Genomic DNA, 19,576 nt, shown 5'->3' on the forward strand with positions numbered 1-19,576 from the left:
ACACTTCAACCTCCACATGTTAATTCCACCTAGGGCTTTTCATTTTGATTGATGTTTCATTTGATTAGGAATTTAGGCAGTGAAGTTCTGTTGCAATGCAGCTAGTTTGATAGATCATATATTTTAAGACTTCATGAGTTTACATTTTCCAGTTAGAGCAAAGTTGAAAGCCAAAAGTTAGCTATCCTATTCCTATCAGCTCAGTTATTGGCTTTTCATGGATCATACTGTAATTCCCACACATGTACAAGTGTGTCATTGGATCTGAATGAAGAAAAACCATCTCCAAGGAAAAAATGTAAGAGCCATATTGATTTCCTCTCCTTTGTTCATGCAATACATAATCTGAAAACTAAAACCTGAAGCTATATTAGACAAGAATCCCTCATGCTTGACAACATGCTGTAAATGATTTAAGGGTCTGTAGTGAGTGGAGGTGGATGGTGACTTCCTGGTCTTGAAGTCCATCCTTTGCGATTTCGGTATTCCTCTATAGCACGGAGTCGAAGTCTCTCTTGTGAAGCATCTTGAGCATTCTTGAATGCCTTCATTACACAAGAAAAAAAATTTCATTAATAAATATAGCCTCATCCATTGTGGAAAGATAAGAATTTCAAGTACTTACCTTTGGAGTAAAAGCTAACTTTGGTGGGGCTAGTACTACATCTCCAAATTTTATTTTTTCATGTCCAGGAAAGTCCAGTTTTTCTTCTTCGTGTGCCTTTTTATGCTTCTTCTTTTTAGCTTCGAAATACCTGAAGAATTTATCATGATTGAGATTACAATTGAAAGAATTCAGTATAGGATGAGGAAGTGAGAGAAAATGAAGGGAAACTGTAAAGGAGAGCTGAGAGAAAATTAGAGAATCTGAAAGCTGATTCTGAACTGTATTGATTACTGAAAAATCACACACTGCTGAGTTGTTTGCAGACATGTATAATTAGGTATACTTCTCTAACAATCTCACAGCTGTATAACTGGTTGTTTTGAGTCAAGAGCATGCAGACCATCTCTCAACCTAATTATAACAACAAATAAGCTAAAGCTTTGTGCTGTATTATTCTTTTTGTGAAGAGAAATTTCACAAGTTCAATTTCAAATGCCATTAAGGGCACATCAAATATAACAAAAAATATTTATATCACTTATGCATATTGGTATGTTCATATAAAATACAAATAACAAATATTGGTATAATATCCACTTTTACTGACTTTGAATAACTTTTTATCAGAATACATCCTAGTAGTATATGGAAAAAGAAAGAGAGCTAATACAACTTTTACTCTATCGTTATATAAAGAAATCATTTTAATAAAATCCAGTATAATCTTTAACCGTAATTAATATCTCCAAAGAAAAGGCTATTTGTTTCAGTCTTGCAGACAAGTTCCGCCAGAACAAATAAGCTACTGTGCCTAATTTGAACTCTAAAATATGACAAGGAATCAAGGATCACTGAGGCTTCAACATGGATACAGTCAGGAATTCTTCAAATGTTGGAACAGTCTAGAGATTTTATAATCTTTTTGAATGTGCATCATTTGATTGTAAAGGAAATGCATCGCAAACAATTAACGACTGATAGGGAAAAAATAAAAATAAATCTGTAAATAGAATTCATATAGAAAGCACAAAGTGTATATCTCAAAACTCAATAAAATGGACAAATAAGTAGATTTTAATTTACTTACTTTTTCTTACGCTCCCGTCTTTTTAATTGGGAGCTCGTTTTATCCACTTCCATTGCAAACCTGAGATCTTTAACCTCTTTTCTCTTTCTTTTTTTCTTTTTCTTATCATTTGCACTACTTTGCATAAGTTGTTCATCACCACTATCAGTGTGTTGAGGTGCCTTCAATTGTCTACTAGTATCCCCCTGTTTGACATCTGCAGTTCCAACATCACCTTTGTCCTTCAAAGGGATGTTCTGCACAAATAATCATTCAATTAGTACCCAAAGTGAAAAAAAAAATGAAGGAAAATGATACACCATTTGAAATAATATAATTATTTATTAATCATAAATTCTTGAATCTTGACTATCACAGATACTCTTGTTAGAGTTTGTAGTTTTCTCATCTTGGTACCAAATTTTTGTATCAAATACGCTGAGAAAATTATATATACCTCCAGTTGTACTTAGAGCCACAAGGATTAAACAAGTAAACACTAAATATGCAAAGCGCAACAAAAACCATAAGGAAATTTTATATGCCATGCTCATCCAATTCAAGAATAATGGAATCATTACAGCAAAGGAGGCAATGAATGCACTATGTGCTCACACTACCATGTCTATAAGACCCCTTCAACAATTCAAATACAATAAGCAACATTTTCAGGTAACAGAAACAAACACATTCTTATAGCAACCACAACTCAATCAATCCATGTAACCTTTGTCACTCATTCATAAAACTTCACAAACAAACAAATTCATAAAAAAAAGTTATGAATTAAAAAAAAAAATTAAACAAATCAACAGGATAAAAAGAGAGACATATAAACTTAAAGCTGGCATTTTTGGCATGTTCATCATCCCTTTTTCTTCCTTATTCATAAAATCCCACAGATAAACAATAAAAAAGTTATAGAAAAAGCAGTTAAAGTTTACATTTTGGGCATGCCCATCATCGTTTTTCTTCTTTTTATGCATGCATTGCGACAACCCAGAAGCCCCTGAAAACAAAGGACACAATTGAGAAACGTAAAGGTAGAGATGCAAGAACAGACAAGGTGAAAGAAAGGGAAGGAGAAGAAACCATTATGGTGTTGAGTGAAAGACATGATTTTGCGGAGTTTGGAGGGTAAAGCATCGAGTTGGGAAGGATCAGGTGGGGGAGGGAGAACACTGTAGTCACCATGAGCAGCCCTGTAATTTTTCTCTCTCCTTCTCTTTCCCTTTGCTCCCATCCTCTCTCTGTGTTTTCTTAACCCTAGTCCCTAGTACTAATTCATTGGGACTCTTATAATTTCCTCGGACGGTAGCGTTTTATAAGTTTTGATTATGGGTTGTGTTGGCATTATAGTACGAGGTGTCAAGATCGGTTAAAGCGGGCGGATCAGCCCGCAAGATATTATATTTGGCCCTATAATCCATTAAGATATTTTTGTAGTACAGCCCTAACTCTCAAAGTCGTATAATTTAGCGGGCTGAGTTAGGATTGACCCGTGGGCCAAATTTTTTCTTTTATCAAAATTTTTATTATTTAAAAAACTAAAAATTATATAAATTTAAATATTTATAAATATAAGTAAAAATTATTGTGAATTTGATGGAGAATATAAGATAAAGTGAAATATGAAAGAAAGAAAAATAAAGTGTAGAAAAATAAATAAAAGAAAGAATAAAATAAGAATAAGTATGAGCAAATAGTCCTGTATAAAGACCTATCTTAGATGCATTTTTAAACACGAGAGTCATGAAAAAATAAAGTGTCACATGTTATGAACCATGTGAAAGGTCATTCATAATTCATGTGAAATGTCATCCATAATTCATGTGAAGTCATTCACAATCCATGTGAAATGTTATCCATAATATTTTACAATACCCCTTTGGATGTATTCTACAATTCAACACACCATTAGTGTGATGATTATAGAATATATCAAAGGTCATGAAAAATAAAGAGTCAAATGTTTATGAACCATGTGAAAGTTCATCCATAATATTTTACAACAAAAATGAATTTTCAGTAGTGATATATTTTAACAAAGATTTTCATCTGCACATCAATAAAAATAAAATTTTCTATTGACATCTAAGCATGTTATACCTCCAAATTTATAATTTCACAATTTTTTTATCATATTCAATACATTAAAAAATATTTTAACAAATAAATTTTTAACACTTTCTTAACATATTTTATACAAATTATAAATTTTTTATAATTTAATTTTTTTAATAAAATAAGATTTGTACATAAATATACAAGTGAAAATGTAAACAAAATTTTAATATAAGTGAAAATTTAGTTACTACTTTTACTAAATTCATTATTAAATGATGACATCAAATAAAGATTTTCTCATCGGGATAACAGAATACAACAATTATAGTGGAAAATTAAAAGTAATGATAGAAAAATTATCTGTTAAAATGATTGAGGTTTATTTGGCCAGTGCAGACCTTGATTATTGAGGTTTATTTGGCCCTGCGGGCTTTTTGGCCCTAACCCACACGGACTAAGGCTAAATGGGATGGGCTGACCTATTTTGACATATCTAATTCTAGTTAAATTTAGTTGATTGAGTGGTGGGAGAGGACCTCGGTTCGAATCCCACCAATACCATCTGGGGAGGGGTATAAGTACCGTAATCCTTGGACTCGCTCCCGAACTCTGGATGAGTCCCATAGGCGGCTCAAAGAGTCGAACCCGTAGGGATCCCGGGGGATTCTGATTCGCCTCAAAGAGGTAATTAGGATCAGTTTCAAAAAAAAAAAAGGTACTTCCTCTTCTTTTGTTTCTTTTTCTTTTTTTCATTTGAAAATATTTAATATTAAGTTGATTATAAAAAATCTTTTTAATAAATGAGCAAATATTTAAAATATTTTTTATTTGAAATAAAAAAGGGAAAAAAAGAAGGAAGGAGAGGAAAAAAAAGTTGTCAATCGCGCAAATAAAGTGGTTATTTTATTAATAAATTTTAAATATAAAAAATATTAATATGAAATAGATAAAAAAATATGATTAAACTCAGCAATTAAAGGGAACAATTCCTGTTCACCAAAAAAAAAAAGGGAACAATTCCCTTTATCAAGCAATATAAACAAATGAACTAAATATATATTTTTCCTATAAATATAGAAAAATATTACTCTCCTATCACATAAGATAACTTTTTTCATGTATCTCACTTCGATTTTCGCACCTCATAATATTTTCTTCTTTTTTTATGCAATGATGAGACCTACTCATTTTCTCTCTACAACATAAGATAATTATCTTATGTGAAAGGAGAGTAATAGAACCCATAAATATATGTTTTAGTTCCTCTCTTTCTCTATATATAAAATTAAAAATTAAGTATTTTAGTTATTTAATATGTTAAAAAAAATTAAATCAAAATAAAAGAACATACAAAATTATGATCAAAATGGTAGGTATTAGTGTATGATTGCGTTTGATGTGGAATAATAAGATACAAATTGTCAGGTAATATGATAATTTTTTATGTTGTTATTTGTTTGATAATGAATGGACATGATTAGAGTCTCTTTGGACGACTTTTGTTCTTCAGTAAGTTTTTTTTCAAATAAAATGAAGAGATCTAGATTATTATTATTATTATTTTTCTTGTTATGTGGACAAAATTTTTGTAAAGCTAGTTCGGTTGCTAATAAAATGTTTGAGATTTGTTTTCTTCCATCCCATTCTTACACAATTTTAACACTCAAATAAAATACAACTTACATTGTGATGTATTGTCCCCAATTTTAACCAATCAAATCGATTCATAACATAACATCCATCATTTTCTTCCTTCTTACTTCAACAGTTGAATTGTGAGGGAAGGGTAGAGTTTGGAGAAGACAAACAATATTGGTGTATAGGGAAGGTTATAGCTTGTGGGAGGAGCCCATATTAGAAACATCATTAATAATGGATTAAGCAGTAATCCATCACATGATATTGAGTTCATCAGTTCTTTCTTTTTATAATTTCACTTGATCTATTCTTAATCAAAGTGAAATTTCATCATTTACATTTGGATTCTTAACAAAATAGACAACTATAATAGTACCTATGTTGGGTGAGAAAAAAGAAGAAGAGAGAAAGTAAGACTGTATTGTTTTTTCTTTGGTAAATAGTAAGATTATATTTTAATTGATAGAAGCTTATTCAAGTGATGTTTGGAGAACTGCATCTAATATGAGTCCAACAATGCTCGAACCAAATTTAACCGGATTGAATACAAAAAATAAAAAATAAAACTTAACAATAATATATTTCTAAAAAGCAAAAACATATTTAAACCCTAAATTAATATTTAGGAAAAATAGCATTTGCTTAAAGTTTATAATAATTATATCTAGTGCCCCTTATTGCATAATTATACTTACTCCGTTATGTTAAATGGTGTTAAGTGTCATTAGTATATAGTGAACAAAATTTCATTTTTATTTTCACTGTTGCAAAACGATACTAGCATACAAAATTTACCCTAATTATTTTTCGGGTAAAAATTGTTAGAAACAAACCATAGTAGCAGCATACACAATTTAGAGCACTTTCATCGCATAAATTCGCCGCTTCGTTCTAATTATTCCTCAGGTAGGAAGAAATTTTGAAAAATCGTCAAGCAACTCGCTATCGTATTGTCCTACTTTTTAAAGAAGTGTGAATTTTTCTTTCCTTCAAAGGTCAATTCATTGTTAAGTTGAGCAACTGTGCCTTTAGTACGGAAGAGATAGAAGATTTGGGGCATAAGGTGTCAAGAGAAGAGATAAAAAGAAAATAAAGGCAATGTTGTCTTGGCCAATTCTGAAATGTGTGAAGCAATTAAGGGGTTTCTTAGGTCTCACCGGATATTAATATTATATAGACAGACGTTTTGTGAAACATTATGCAACTTGATTGTTTAAAGCAAGCAATGACACAAGAACACCTACCTATCCTTGTGTTACCCGATCTCAGCCTTCCATTTGTACCGGAGAATGATGCATCCAACACTGCAATTGGTGCTATATATTTTGTTGCAACAAGATTGTCCACTTTCATTCTTCAGCAAAAGGTTGGGTCCGAAACTAGCAATGGCATCAACTTATGTATGCAATATGTGAGGCTGTAAAACGGTGGAGACAATATTTGTTGGGAGTTCATTTTAGAATAAGAACTGATCATACAAGTATTAAAGAGTTGTTGGGGCAGACAATACAAATGATGGAGCAATTGCAAGTTGATGGGGTAACGAATATAAGCCTGGTCGTTTATATGTTGTTGCTGATGGTTTATCTCGGTGTTATGAGAAGGATGAGAATGCTGCAGTTCACGCCTTAGTGGTGGAGTCAACTTTTGACTTGTTAGATCGTGTCAAAATGGAGAATAAGGGAGATAGCTATCTGATTTCGTTGCATCAGAAAATTAAGGAGGACCCTTGTGCATATCCTTTCATTTCAGTGAAAGATAACATGCTGTTCCATAAACAACTATTTTTCTTAAGCCCCAGTCGAAGTTGATACCTGAAATACTGAAAGAAGCTCATGATTCACAGTTGAGAGGACAAGCTGGCGTTCTATGTTCACTGTTAAGGGTGGAGCTTCATTTTATTGGGACTGCATGGGTAGAGATGTCAAGGAATACGTGCGCAATTGTCAAATATGCCAACAGGTTAGCACGAGTTCATCAGCTCCACAAGGATTACTTCAGCCTTTGTCAACACCAGAGGGCGTGTTTGAAGATTTGACACTAGATTTCATAGTGGCTGATAGACTAAGTAGTTTATATACCACTATCTTAGTTGCAGTTGATAGACTGCGTAAGTTTGCATACTTTGGTGCATTGCCCACTTCATTTACAGCAGCGGAAGTAGCAAACCTTTTTTGTGACTTGGTGGTTAGAAATCATAGATTCCATCGCTCACTGATTTCAGATCGTCATCGAATTTTCTAGAGCCAATTTTGGTCTAACTTGTTTAAATATAATAGTACTACACTTAAAGCAAGCTTGGCGTACCATCCTCAAATAGATGGACAAACCAAGGTCACCAATAGGTATGTGGAGCAGTATTTGAGAATTTTCCGTCATGATAAGCCTCATTCCTGGTCCCAGTTGCTGTGTTGGGCTCAATTTCATTATAACACGGCAACTCACTCGGCTATTGGCATGTTACCATTCCAAGCATTGTAAGGCAAGCAACCCATTATGATAACACACTACCTGAAGGGACTGTTAAAGTGGAAGCAGTGTACTCAGTATTAGCAGAGAGGAATGAGCTAATCGCATGAAGACTCAAGCTGATAAACGGAGGCGTGAAAAGCTTTTTGTTGTTGGAGATTTCGTGTGGGGAAACTAACCATATCGTTAGGTCTCTTTGGAGAGAAACGATGCAATCACAAGCTTGCTAAGAGATTTAGAAGGAAGTTAACATATTTCAAAATTTTGACATACTACAAGTTTAACAAAGGTTTGCAATTATGCCTACTGTTTAGAAATGACTTATTAACGAAAGATCATCAACAAAAAAAGAACCCAACAAGTTTGAGCAACAAAATTTGATCTTACTAAAGTCTATCCTTATTAGCAACATCAAGGTTTATTCATGAATTTGGTTCTAATTAGAGAAATAAGAAACAGAAAATAATAATAAACAATTGAAATTCAGTTATTATATAAACAAAATATTGAAGAAACAAACCTCGGCCCAAATCTAAATCAATATCAACGTCTAAAATGCAACTGCATTACAAGAAAGAATAGCTACTATATTTTCATTCTCTAATAAAAAATGAAAATGCAAGGGATCAAGTCTAAAAAAACAACCTCTTTGTAAAAAATGCATGAATAAAACTGCATACAATCCATCCTACTTCAATCCTTGCAAAGTTGGGGGTGCCTTTATGTACTGGGATTTGCCCTTCATAATAATAAAATTTATGGGACAAAAATTAATGGCTCAAACCTCAGTCGGAACTTCGAAGCTTGTCCAATATCAACACTTCACCAAAACCGGAAGAGCAAAGAACCCCTGCTAAATCTAAGAACCTAACACTCGTGGTAACAAGTGGATATTACATATGTCACAAGGCATCTCTAAACCATAGGGATGCAACCAAAATGCTTACAAACAGGAGTGCCATAATCTTAACCTAGTTCTCCTAATTGATATTATGTATAGAAGATGTGTATAATCCATTTCTGTATACCCTAAAAAGCTAAGACTTTATTAGAGGCTGAAGCCCATCACCTTCCCAGCCAAGCTTGAGCATCTGATCGACCACTTTCAAGCTTAACTGCAAGCAAAAAGTAGCAGAATTACTAGCTGTGGAACGGAGTAGGCATTAGGACAACATATGTGGGAGGCGTAATTGAGTTTGGAAGTATATTATTTTAGATAATACATTTCATGCTGTAAAAAATTCACAGCTCATTGGGGGTTGTTATCACCTAAACATTTCATGTGGTCTCAGTCTGAGAGAGTTCAAGAATCACAATCATATATGATATTTAAGTAAATTTAAGAAGAATAATGGAAGTTCCATATCAGTTAAAATCACACCACTCTCATTAGTGTAATGCAGAATATTTTCAATTCTGTGCAGTTGATCCCACAGATAGACATAAATATCAAAATCTGCCAAACTGCACAGGTGTAAATTAGTGAGTACAAATAATGTGCAACCACGATTACTCTTATAAGAAAGTAGACTGCAAGGGAAGCATATGAAGTTTATTCCTTTTACCAATTTAACAAGCATCAGGGAAAAAAAATCCCCAACTCCAAGGACCATTGGTATTTGACAACAATACTTATCAAGAAAGATTTAACTTACAGCTGGATCAGTGAAGATTATCAGTTGTTTATCCAAAGTTGAAACCAAAAGATTTGTGTTATCCTTGTTTAGAGCCAGGGTTGTGATATCCTGTCCTTCTCCCAGCCTCAATACATGAAATACCTACAGAAAATAGTACGCCAGAGTTATTAGCATTGAAAAACAGTCAGCTGAGTGATATATAGTACAAGGGTAACAGCTACCACATACAATGAGGTTTAGTATAAGGACACCCACAGAAAAATGCCGTACCAAGAACATTTACTTTGTTTTATTTGAAGTATTTGAAATTCAAATCTACAGATGTTTTCTATGATATTCTCCCAAAAGGCAGGAGAAAAAGTTTGCTTTGATTGTTGGTTCTTCCTGATAGAATGCTTTCTTATTGTGTATGAAAATGAGGAATAAAATGAAACAATTTGATGTGAGACAAAAAAGCTAAATGTAAGATTTATCTGTGACATCTTAATCCTGTACCTCCAGAGTGTGCATATCCAGGAAGCAAATTGACGGTGATGGAACATCTATTCTGTTGCTTTCGTAAGTTTCTTCTGATTCTGAATCAAAATCAACACTTGACTGTGAATTTGAACTGTTATTATAGGCTCTACCATTTTCAAGGGCATTAATTCCAATCAAAGCACTTGTCCCATCAACAGAAATTTCTATGCAACTAATGCTGCAAAAGAAAGATAATTGTGCTTTTGCAATCGGAGCACCATTTAAAGTAAAGGTACTGAGAGTATGCTGTGATTCATTCCAAGTCATCACTACCCCTTCAGAGGAAAGGCAGACAATATGGGCCTCCACACCTTCCAGCCTTCTAATTAAACGTCCCCTTCTTATAGAGTGCAAGAGGACATCTGATGAATGGGAGCAAGAAACAACTATTCCAAGATCTGAGCTAACACAACAACTGAGTATTTCACTACGGTGCCCCCGAAGAACCTGTATAGGACCCTCAATTCTACGTCTCCGATCCTTTTCCATCAAGTGTGATGAACTATTACTGGCTGAAGATGGTGTGCCTGTCCCAGTGGAATGTTCTGATATGACACTTGAGTGAGACACAAATGCCCTATGTATTCTCCAGAGTAATACTGTTGTATCTCGGGATCCTGTCACTAGGTAATTACTATCAGGTGAAAGACTGAGGCAAGTTACAGGAGCGCAATGTGCATAAGCTGTTTCTAAGGTTTTCGCTCCATCTGAGGATATTAGCCTAATACTATTATCAGCATGCCCACCTAATGAGAAGCCAAAATTTCAAAATTAGATGTCAAATACCCAGTATACAAAAGCAACAGCTACAAAATGTAGTGCAAATTTCTAATATTCTGTGTCTTAAGAGGACAAATAATATATATATATATATATAGTTCGATTTGCAGCCGCTTTACGTGCAGCAGTGACAAATTTTTCATATATATAAGTTAAAGCATTTAATGCGGGGAATCATAACCATACAAAAGGTGAAAACATTAAATGTGAGGAATCATAATCATTGTTGCATGTACAACTTTAGATATGATTTTACCATATATATATATATATATATGGGACAGGATCCTTTTACACCGGTGTAAAATTTTGAAATTTGACACAAAATCCTATCAGTTGATTTTCGCCAATCAACCGTTATCATTTATTGGTAATTAATATAATTAATAAGTTTGATTACCAATAAATGATAATCGTTGATTGGCATAAATCAACAGTTAGGATTTGGTGTTAAATTTCAAAATTTGACACCGATGTCAAAGGATCCTATCCGTATATATATATATGAACTGTTTCCCAGTAAAAACGGTTTAATAATCCTACACATCCCAGGACTTAGACATATGGCAATTCAAGTAGGCATTGCAACATCATCAATCCAAACTATAAAGATACAGCAAGGTCAAGAGAAAGAAAGAATATAAAAAAACCAAATAATCCTGATTGTGAATAATTATATTAAATTTTTCAAATTTCTATAGAAAGAAAAATCACTCCCAATTGAACACCAACTAGAGAGAGTAAAGATGAAAACAATTCTTGTACGTAGTTTTACCCTTACATATTTGCAAATAGACTTTTTACCAGATTTGAACCTATGACTTTTCAACCACAAAAAGAAAGCTTTCTATAATTGTGAATTTCCAAGATTTGATTGATGATTTGAATATGCTAACTTGGACTACCACACAATTTGGAACAAACATTCTAGTACAAGTCTTGGGACATTTAGCTTTATCGGCTTCTAATGTCTCAACTGTCATGCTTTATGATTTACACACCTACATAAAATGGTTTTATCTGTACCTACAAATTATAATGACTTTGGGTATTAAATATATGATCATTATGTCTATGATTTTCCTGTTGAAGGGGAGTTTTGTTAAAAAAATAATGATCATTATGTCTATGATTTTAATGTTGACAGAGAATTTTGTTAAAAAAAGTTCAAGTAGACATGCCAAAACGTCTGCCAGAATAGATCTGTCTATTTAGAAATCAGGCTCTAATATTTAAATACATAGATACTTGAAAAAATTACTCCGTTATGTTTTAACTGCTGCTGTTATGGTATTTTGCTACAGATATTCAAAGAGGTTGAAGAACTATAATTTGTTATGAGTCATTGTTTCCCCCTTATTTTTGTACTTGCACGGTATCTTATCAAATTTTCTTTTCCACTTCTATTGAACAAAAAAGGATGTGTGTGCCTAACTAACTGCACTGCAATATCCCAATTCTCTATCTTTTTTTCTAAGAAATTCAAGTGCAATAGCAAGTGCGGCATAAGTAAATACAATGACATCCAGAAAATCCCACAGGTTCATGGTTCGTCCCCTAAGAAAGATTCATTATAATTGGTAAATGGTATTATCTAATTAATTCCCTATGTTGCAAGGCATGAGTATAAATCCATCATAAGAGCTCTTTTCATAAAAGAAATATTAGAAGCAGCATATCCAAACAATCTTAGCTCTACTAGATTTACCAGTAATAATTTCTTTATCGCATGTTATAGAAACGATAGCTTGGCTTCTAATTCCGGAGACAGAAAATGCTACAGCTTGGGGGAATTCCCACTCTTCACCAGATGCAGCCGGTGCTTTGAACATGCGCATAAGTGCACCACCAGCAGAGCCTGATGTAGCTTTTCTATGTTGAAAGAGGAAAGGAGTACCCTGGCCGTCAGGTGTATTGGGTTGCCACTTGTGTTGCGCAACATGAGCTGCCGGTGCATTCATATCAACGATCACAACCGTATCTGAAGATGCATGAATGGCAGCCGCAGGAAGATTGCAGCGTTCAGGTAATAGAACAGCATATGGTTTGACTTGTTCTGGGTTGCGGAATATTGTCTGATATGAAAGGAAATGTATGCATTATCATTATAATCACATCCACTCATCACCAATATTTAAGGAAATATGAAAAAATTGAAGGGCATCTCAACAGCACTTCATCACAGAGGTTTTGGTACAGCTTACGTGACATCTTGCATTTCCATATATTCTAACATTCACAGTAACACTTTCATGAACAATAATAGTCACAACTTTACAATGATTAATGGAAACAAATAATAATTATATACTTTTTTTAAGAAATAAGTTTACTTAGATCTCGGATATCCAACATCTCAAAAACTCAACATATTTCCTTAAAACTGAAGTGCGAAAATATCGAAAAAAAAGTGTTCCAACAGACATGGATGGAATTTAACAAGATATATGGTCCAATGAAATGCACAGCAAAGAGAGCTGGATAAACTAGTAGAAAGAATCATCTGAAGGATTATTTGACCTAAATTGCAGGCTATGAAAAGTCAGATGAGTTCACACCTTGCTGTGAATACAGATAATATCACATATGCAGCTTCAGAAGAAAGTACAATTAGAGTACACTTTATATGTTATTTACCTTAAGACCCTAGGAACACAAATATCAAGGGCAACTTTCTCCCACACATACACATGCAGGCATAACCCAAACAAGTAACTAACAATCACACCTGGCTTGAGATGATCCATGATTTATATTGTTGAGATGATAGAGGCATGTTTTTTCTGTTAATTAGATGGCCAAATAGCCAACCCTTATATATGTTATACCTTTGTTTGAGCCTCTTTGAACCTAGGCCTATTTATTCTTTGAAAACCTATATGTGAATAGCCACTTCCCATACACATCCTTGCCTTAATTTAGATTGAATTTTAGATTTGGATTGAGGAATGGATATTAATTGTTATATTTTAGATGTTGTTACATGGGAAAATACAGGTGAAAAAGGGCAAAAGCCAAGGACAGTGAGTTGGTTAGAAAGAAAAAGAAAAAGGAAAGGAGTGAGAATACTTGGTGAAAGAAAAAGATAATCAAAAGTGAAGGAAAAATTGAAAAAGAAAAAGAAAAATACCTTGAAAAAGAGAAAAAGGAAATAGTGAAAAGTGTAAAGGAGTAAGAGTGAAAGACGAAGAATAATTGTTTTGCAATTTTGTTAAACAATTATAATTATTCCTCTTCAAATCTGATCTTTAATCTTAGAGCTACTTCCCCAAAAAATTTCCTTCCTTTTAGTCAGGCCAAATTACAACCCTAATAAAGACCTCTTGATCTACTTTATATTTTATTAAGACTGTGGAGAATGAGAATATGAGCAAGCTTATGGTAGTATTAATTCAGTGAAGAATGAGTGAAACACAATCCCTCAAACAATAGAGTTCGAGTGAATTGAAAATCCTAGTGAGGGGTGTTTTAACTTAATATTTCTATTCTTTGTCTGATGAAGTCTTGTTACAATTATATGAGTCATGAATTGCAAATCTTGCTTGAATTGATGTATCATTTTATTTTAAGACCAAGTCTGAATACTCTGTGATCTTGCTGCTGATTCATTTTTCCTGTTGAAAATTTATTCACTTGAAGATCCTACCCCCTATTCTCTTAGTTTTATTCTAATTGATTGTGAGGACAACAATGTGCAAATCTAGGAATTGTTGATGAGTCTCCAATTTATTATGTATTAAGGGTTAATATGAGCATGAAATTGATTTAAAAGTAACTAAAAGTTATGAGAATTATAATTAAAGTTTTATTTTATTCTCAGTAATATTCTCATAAAAATTCTTATATTTTGCAGTAATTTTTAGCTCAATAAAAAGATAAATTGGAGAGCTCAAGTGGAGTTGTTTTGAATTTCTGAATCATATAATTGATTGAAGATCTTATTAAAGATTCTCTTGAATATTTTTAAGCAAATTGTTTCCTTCAAATATAAAAGAGAAGATTTTAAGGATTTGATTAAAGATATGATTGGAGATTATAGTAAAGATTCCATTGAAAATATTATGGGAAATTAAAAGATGTGGTTTCATCACTATAAAAAGGTGGCACATTCAGAAAGAAAGGAGCTTTTGAACAATTGAGAGAAACAAACACGTCTTTCATGCTTTGGAGCATCGAGAGCGGTTTGAATTCAAGAACAAGTTGAGAGTTTTGAGGATTCTTCACGTCATCACACCAATGGAGTTTGGAGAATTTTCTTTACTGTCTCTTGTCTTTCATTTCGCTATGTTAGGCTAGATTTTTATGTAGTTAAGAGTAGATGGAACCCAATTGAATCATTATGTTTATGGATTAAATTGTATCTGTAATTTTCCTTTTTATAATTGAAGGAATTTATTTATGTTTAATGCTTTCTATGAGTTTGCTCCTTGTAGATTGATTTATGGGAATTGTATGACAATAGCGATGTTGGGGCATGAACCCTGATTTGATAAATTCATCATAATCCTTGTGATCTATGGATAGACATAGGGTAATTATGCAATCTTTAGATTCTTGTTGTTAATGCATGTTTTCTTGGGGAACAACCAGGGAACTAGGATTCTTTCAAGATTACATAAAATTAAAGTAACAAGGGATTGAACCCTAATTACTTTAGAGAATCGATTGGCATTATATTAAGGGCGGTTATTTGATTGTTTAATCCATAACATAAGAAGGATATTGGGGGCAAATCGAAACCTTAACTACGCTCTTTCTTGATTTTTAAAACCAAATTCTTTTTCTTTGCTTGCTTTAAATTCAGGAATTGCATGTTCTTGATTTTCTTTCTTTTCGTCTCAAATTCAATTGTCCAACTAAATCGTTGTTAGCGAACTAGTGCTTGGAAATCAATCCTCGTGGGAACGATCTCGTACTCAGTACACTTTTATTACTTTTACGACCGGTGCACTTGCCGAAGTCGCAACAGCCGGTGGGCACAATGAGTCTAGGGTTCTGTTGGGAAAGATAGGGTCCAAAACTGCTCAAATACCAACTTGAGGTTTAGAGAGTAAATATATGATTGAAATTTTGTGTCTACAACAATCCACACACGGTCTCTATATATATTAGTGTTGGTGTTAATTACAATGATTCTATTCCGGATATATAATCCTAATTGATTTTACAAAATATACTTGATATCACCTTAGATATTCTAACAAAGACTCAAGTGGAGCTCCAATTCAGAAAATTCCCTATCATAAGTTACGAAAAAATGAAGGTTCCATGAAGAACCAGAATGTTAAATTCGAAAAAAAAAATATGGATAGTAGAGTTGTGTAAGGAAGAAAAGGCACAGCCAAGAGGAAAATCTCCAAGCCACTGGTCCTCCCCAAAGTCAACCCAAGAGCCATCATCCGGAGCACTATTCTTTGACACCAAATTACCATGGCATAAAAGCCCTACCTTCTTAGGACGACAACAACTGCCAACTCACCAGATGATCATGTCTCACTCCGAAACAATCAACCAAAGGAAATAATGTTACGAGGAAAGACGATATAGTCAAGGAGAAGACTCTACGAAAAGGAATTTACTCGTAAATATCAACAACAATAATAAAATAAATACTATTATTACAGATTAGCCTGATGTTTCCTATATAAAGTCATAGATATTACAAAAAGCCAAATAAAAAATAAGGATAAGAAACAAAAAAGGAGTTGTCATTTATCAATAAAGCTGTCAAACCAATAGAATCAATAGTAAAGTTACCTGCAAATGCAGAACTTCCGCTAATGGCATTTTCTTCATGTGAGGAACAGTCAGAAGTTGGGATGGTGTTTGTCCAAAATATGCAATCTGATCTTGTGTGGCTAGTTGTTGTACCTTTACTTGTCATGTACAAAAGAAAAGAATAAGATACATAAGCATGAATAAATAATGATTTGTTGAGGTATGATGCATTAAGGGAGGTTTCCCGTGAATGTTTTGCAAAATTCAATGCACAGTTAAAATTATGATGCATAAAATTCCACCTAATTTTGCTATAAAATTTTCCCAATGCATTCACTTACTGTCATTAACAGCATAGAAATTCATATAGTAATTAAATCCCAAAACAACTGAAACAAATTTGTTCTATAAAAAGGAAAAGGAAAATCCCCCAGTAGCAGTCACATCTATCATCAATAAAACTACTATCCATTAAATCCCGATTAGCGAGGGTGGGATGAGGATAATCTGTCCACGCAGCCTTACCCTTGCATAATTGCAAAAATGTTGTTTCCCAAATTCAAACCCGTGACCTTTTAGTCACATCTATCAACAATAAATGTGTTAAATAGATGTTCATCTAACCTTGCTCTACATTGAAAGATTAGTTTACCGAGAGAAAAATTGACAGTTAAATTTTCCTGCCATTACTTTGAAAGATAAGTTTACTAGATGTCAATGGACCATTTGAAATATATCTCTCACCCATATACTTCTTACAGACCTCTTCTTTTCTCTGGGTTTGGGTGACGGTTCTCACAAAAGGTTCTAGGAGGACGCTTGGGAGGAAAAGTTTCATTCCTAGAGGCCTTTCTCAGCCTCTACCATCTCTCCACCTTGCATAATTTTCCCATTAAGTTCTTTCTCTTTTTCTCAAGGTTTTCCTTTATCATTGAATTTTCCCTTTCACAAAAACCAGAAAGATAGTGAAGCTAGCAGGCTAGGGTCACTTCTAGTCTTATATGAATCCATTCAGCTAACTGCCAACCCAGTTAGGAGAATTTGGACTCAGGACTCTTCTGTAGTGGATTCCTGTAAATCTTTCTTCCATTTTTCTCATTCATTCTCTTAATCCTCAGAGACTCCTTCTCGATAAACCAATTGGAAAATCCAAAACTCCTAAAGTCAAGTAATTTGTCTGGACAGTGATATTTAGGATTAACATGAATGATATGTTGCACGTTACAAGGCCTCACAGCTCTTTCTCCTTAAAGGAATGTTATGTGCTGCTCTAATCCAGAAAAAACTGGGTAAAATTTTTCCTGCAGTGTAAGGCCACCACTTTCTTATGCAATATCTTGTTGGCAGTGCTCGGTGAGCAATGTGTGTGACCATCCACCTTAGAACAGTTTTTGATGGTTAAATTTAAAGCTTTTGGCAATCAGGTACAGGAGGCAAAAGTTTTGTGGCAATTTGCTGTCACTCCATCTTTTGGTGCATTTGTTGGAATAGAACGCTAGCATTTTTAAGGATGTCACTTGGCTTCTTGACCTTTTATTTGTGATAAAATTTTGCGTTTAGCCTCTGCCGAGTCCTACTAATAGTTCCTAGTTCTCCTTGTTTTTTGCTCCTTCAGCATAGAAGAATTTTTTATGCTCCTTTTAGTTGTACTTTCCCTCTCCTTTTTATAATAAAACTTCTTCTTTTATCCCAAAAAAAAAAAAAATACTAGATGAAATGGCAGTAAATGATTAAGAAATGGAGAATCAATGGTAGAAGTTGTGGTCAATGAAGATAAATAGACAAGGATAGACAATATGATATTCAATTCATCGATAAAAGTTTATCAGAAAATCACTATCTCAGATAGCTCTGCATTCAGGAATAAAGAAAATGATTGCAGCTAAGGACTTCTGCCTAACAATATAGAGAGCAGGTAGAGAGATAAGCACAAGGATCGCAATCAACAAAACACCTTAGAAAAAGCAACCAAATTCTAGCTAGGGGTAATCAGATTTTCTTTCTTTATTTATTTTTAAACAAAAATTTTGGTGAAAGTGACATATTTTCAGCAGAAAGAATGGTGAACTAAAAAGAAAAGGACGATAAGGTATATGCTCCGAAAAGGCAACACGAGAGAACTCAATCCCTATATATACCAAAAAGACTACCTCAAAGGAACATGTAGGGAACACTACAATGAGGCCAAGAAATCATGTCTGAAAGTGAGTGCAGCGAAAAAACTTTACCCGAAAAACAAGTTGATCAAGATTTTAGACCCACAATTTAAACCAGATTCCAACAGTCTGATTTCTCAATTGTAACTCTACTGTGAGATAGTTATGCCAGTCATACAAAACTTTACCAAATAAAATATCATCAAGCTTAAGCAATGTCATGTACAATTAAAAAGTATGCAGGCAATATATAAATTATGATATAGTATAATTAATATGTACTTTAGCCCCAGGGGTGAAGAAGTTAATATCAAATCTCAGCTAAGAAAGAACATGTCCTTTTTTTATGAGCTTTTTTTGGGATTGCATTTTATTCAAACAAATAATTGAGTTGAAAATACGGAGAAGGAAAGGAGACATACTGGGTCAGAGATTTTATCAATATCCACTGTCCCTTCATAGGTTATATAAAAGAAAACATTATTTGCTGCAATAGCTTCTTTGCCCCGTTGCTTATACCTGCATGGTCCAAGTCACTAATGTAATCAGATGTAAATTATCAAGGAACTATTTTAAAATGTATATTTTAAAAATTAGTTACAGATACACTGCCGTAACAAACGTATGAAAAAAGAAAAGAAAAGAAAAGAAAAGGAGAAGCAGTCCAAAGGAAGTGCACATACAAAAATCGGGGGTAACACTGAAATAGTTACAAACCTACCCAAATATGAGGTCAATCCACTCATTCAAATGAGCAGATACATACTCACTCTCCAGAGCCGTCCGATGCTTATGAATAAAATCAACTGGACTCTCAGCCCAAGCAGGAAGCCCTACAGTATCTGGTATGGCCAAAGCAAGCTATTAACCATGATATGCATTTGTGAGTATAATTAATGCAGAAAATCTCAATGATTAT

At 33.6% G+C, this 19,576-nt stretch overlaps 2 protein-coding genes across 4 annotated transcripts in view; both read right to left on the reverse strand.

Annotated features, from left to right (window-relative positions):
- Window positions 1-135: 135 nt before the first annotated feature.
- Window positions 136-2,954, reverse strand: LOC133286281 (PWWP domain-containing protein 3). 2 transcript variants are annotated; one of them, XM_061483677.1, is made up of 5 exons: window positions 2,766-2,954; window positions 2,618-2,682; window positions 1,695-1,915; window positions 626-755; window positions 136-545 (listed from the first exon to the last, which is right to left on the reverse strand). In XM_061483677.1, the coding sequence occupies exons 1-5, from the start codon at window positions 2,914-2,916 to the stop codon at window positions 414-416; spliced, it is 699 nt and encodes a 232-aa protein (XP_061339661.1). In that variant the 5' UTR covers window positions 2,917-2,954; the 3' UTR covers window positions 136-413. The 2 variants fall into 2 exon arrangements, with proteins under 2 accessions (XP_061339661.1, XP_061339660.1); XM_061483676.1 differs by having other exon boundaries at window positions 138-545; window positions 1,695-1,930.
- Window positions 2,955-8,401: 5,447 nt separating this feature from the next.
- The window catches only part of LOC133286249 (BEACH domain-containing protein C2), a 49,479-nt gene continuing 38,304 nt past the window's right edge, over window positions 8,402-19,576 (reverse strand). Inside the window, exons 26-32 of one of the 2 annotated variants that reach the window (XM_061483638.1) lie at window positions 19,379-19,499; window positions 19,080-19,176; window positions 16,541-16,654; window positions 12,492-12,858; window positions 9,980-10,749; window positions 9,503-9,625; window positions 8,402-8,962 (exon numbers count right to left, since the gene is read on the reverse strand). In XM_061483638.1, coding sequence (XP_061339622.1) covers window positions 8,885-8,962; window positions 9,503-9,625; window positions 9,980-10,749; window positions 12,492-12,858; window positions 16,541-16,654; window positions 19,080-19,176; window positions 19,379-19,499 — 1,670 coding nt within the window. In that variant the 3' untranslated portion in view covers window positions 8,402-8,884. Of the gene's footprint in view, window positions 8,963-9,502; window positions 9,626-9,979; window positions 10,750-12,491; window positions 12,859-16,540; window positions 16,660-19,079; window positions 19,177-19,378; window positions 19,500-19,576 lie in introns of those variants that run through there. The other variant, XM_061483639.1, reaches the window with a different exon arrangement.

This window comes from Gastrolobium bilobum, unplaced genomic scaffold (assembly GCF_033153095.1).
Source record: "Gastrolobium bilobum isolate Gb01-03AN ecotype WA unplaced genomic scaffold, APGP_CSIRO_Gbil_v1 utg12063, whole genome shotgun sequence".
NCBI classification, from domain to species: domain Eukaryota; kingdom Viridiplantae; phylum Streptophyta; class Magnoliopsida; order Fabales; family Fabaceae; genus Gastrolobium; species Gastrolobium bilobum.

What these genes read in the sequence shown, in the direction of transcription:
- LOC133286281 (XM_061483676.1), bottom strand. Translation starts at nt 2,916, where the DNA reads ATGGGAGCAAAGGGAAAGAGAAGGAGAGAGAAAAATTACAGGGCTGCT. An exon ending in TTTCACTCAACACCATAATG is followed by an intron (nt 2,683 to 2,765) that starts GTTTCTTCTCCT and finishes CTTTGTTTTCAG; the next exon opens with GGGCTTCTGGGTTGTCGCAA. An exon ending in AGACGGGAGCGTAAGAAAAA is followed by an intron (nt 756 to 1,694) that starts GTAAGTAAATTA and finishes TAAATTCTTCAG; the next exon opens with GTATTTCGAAGCTAAAAAGA.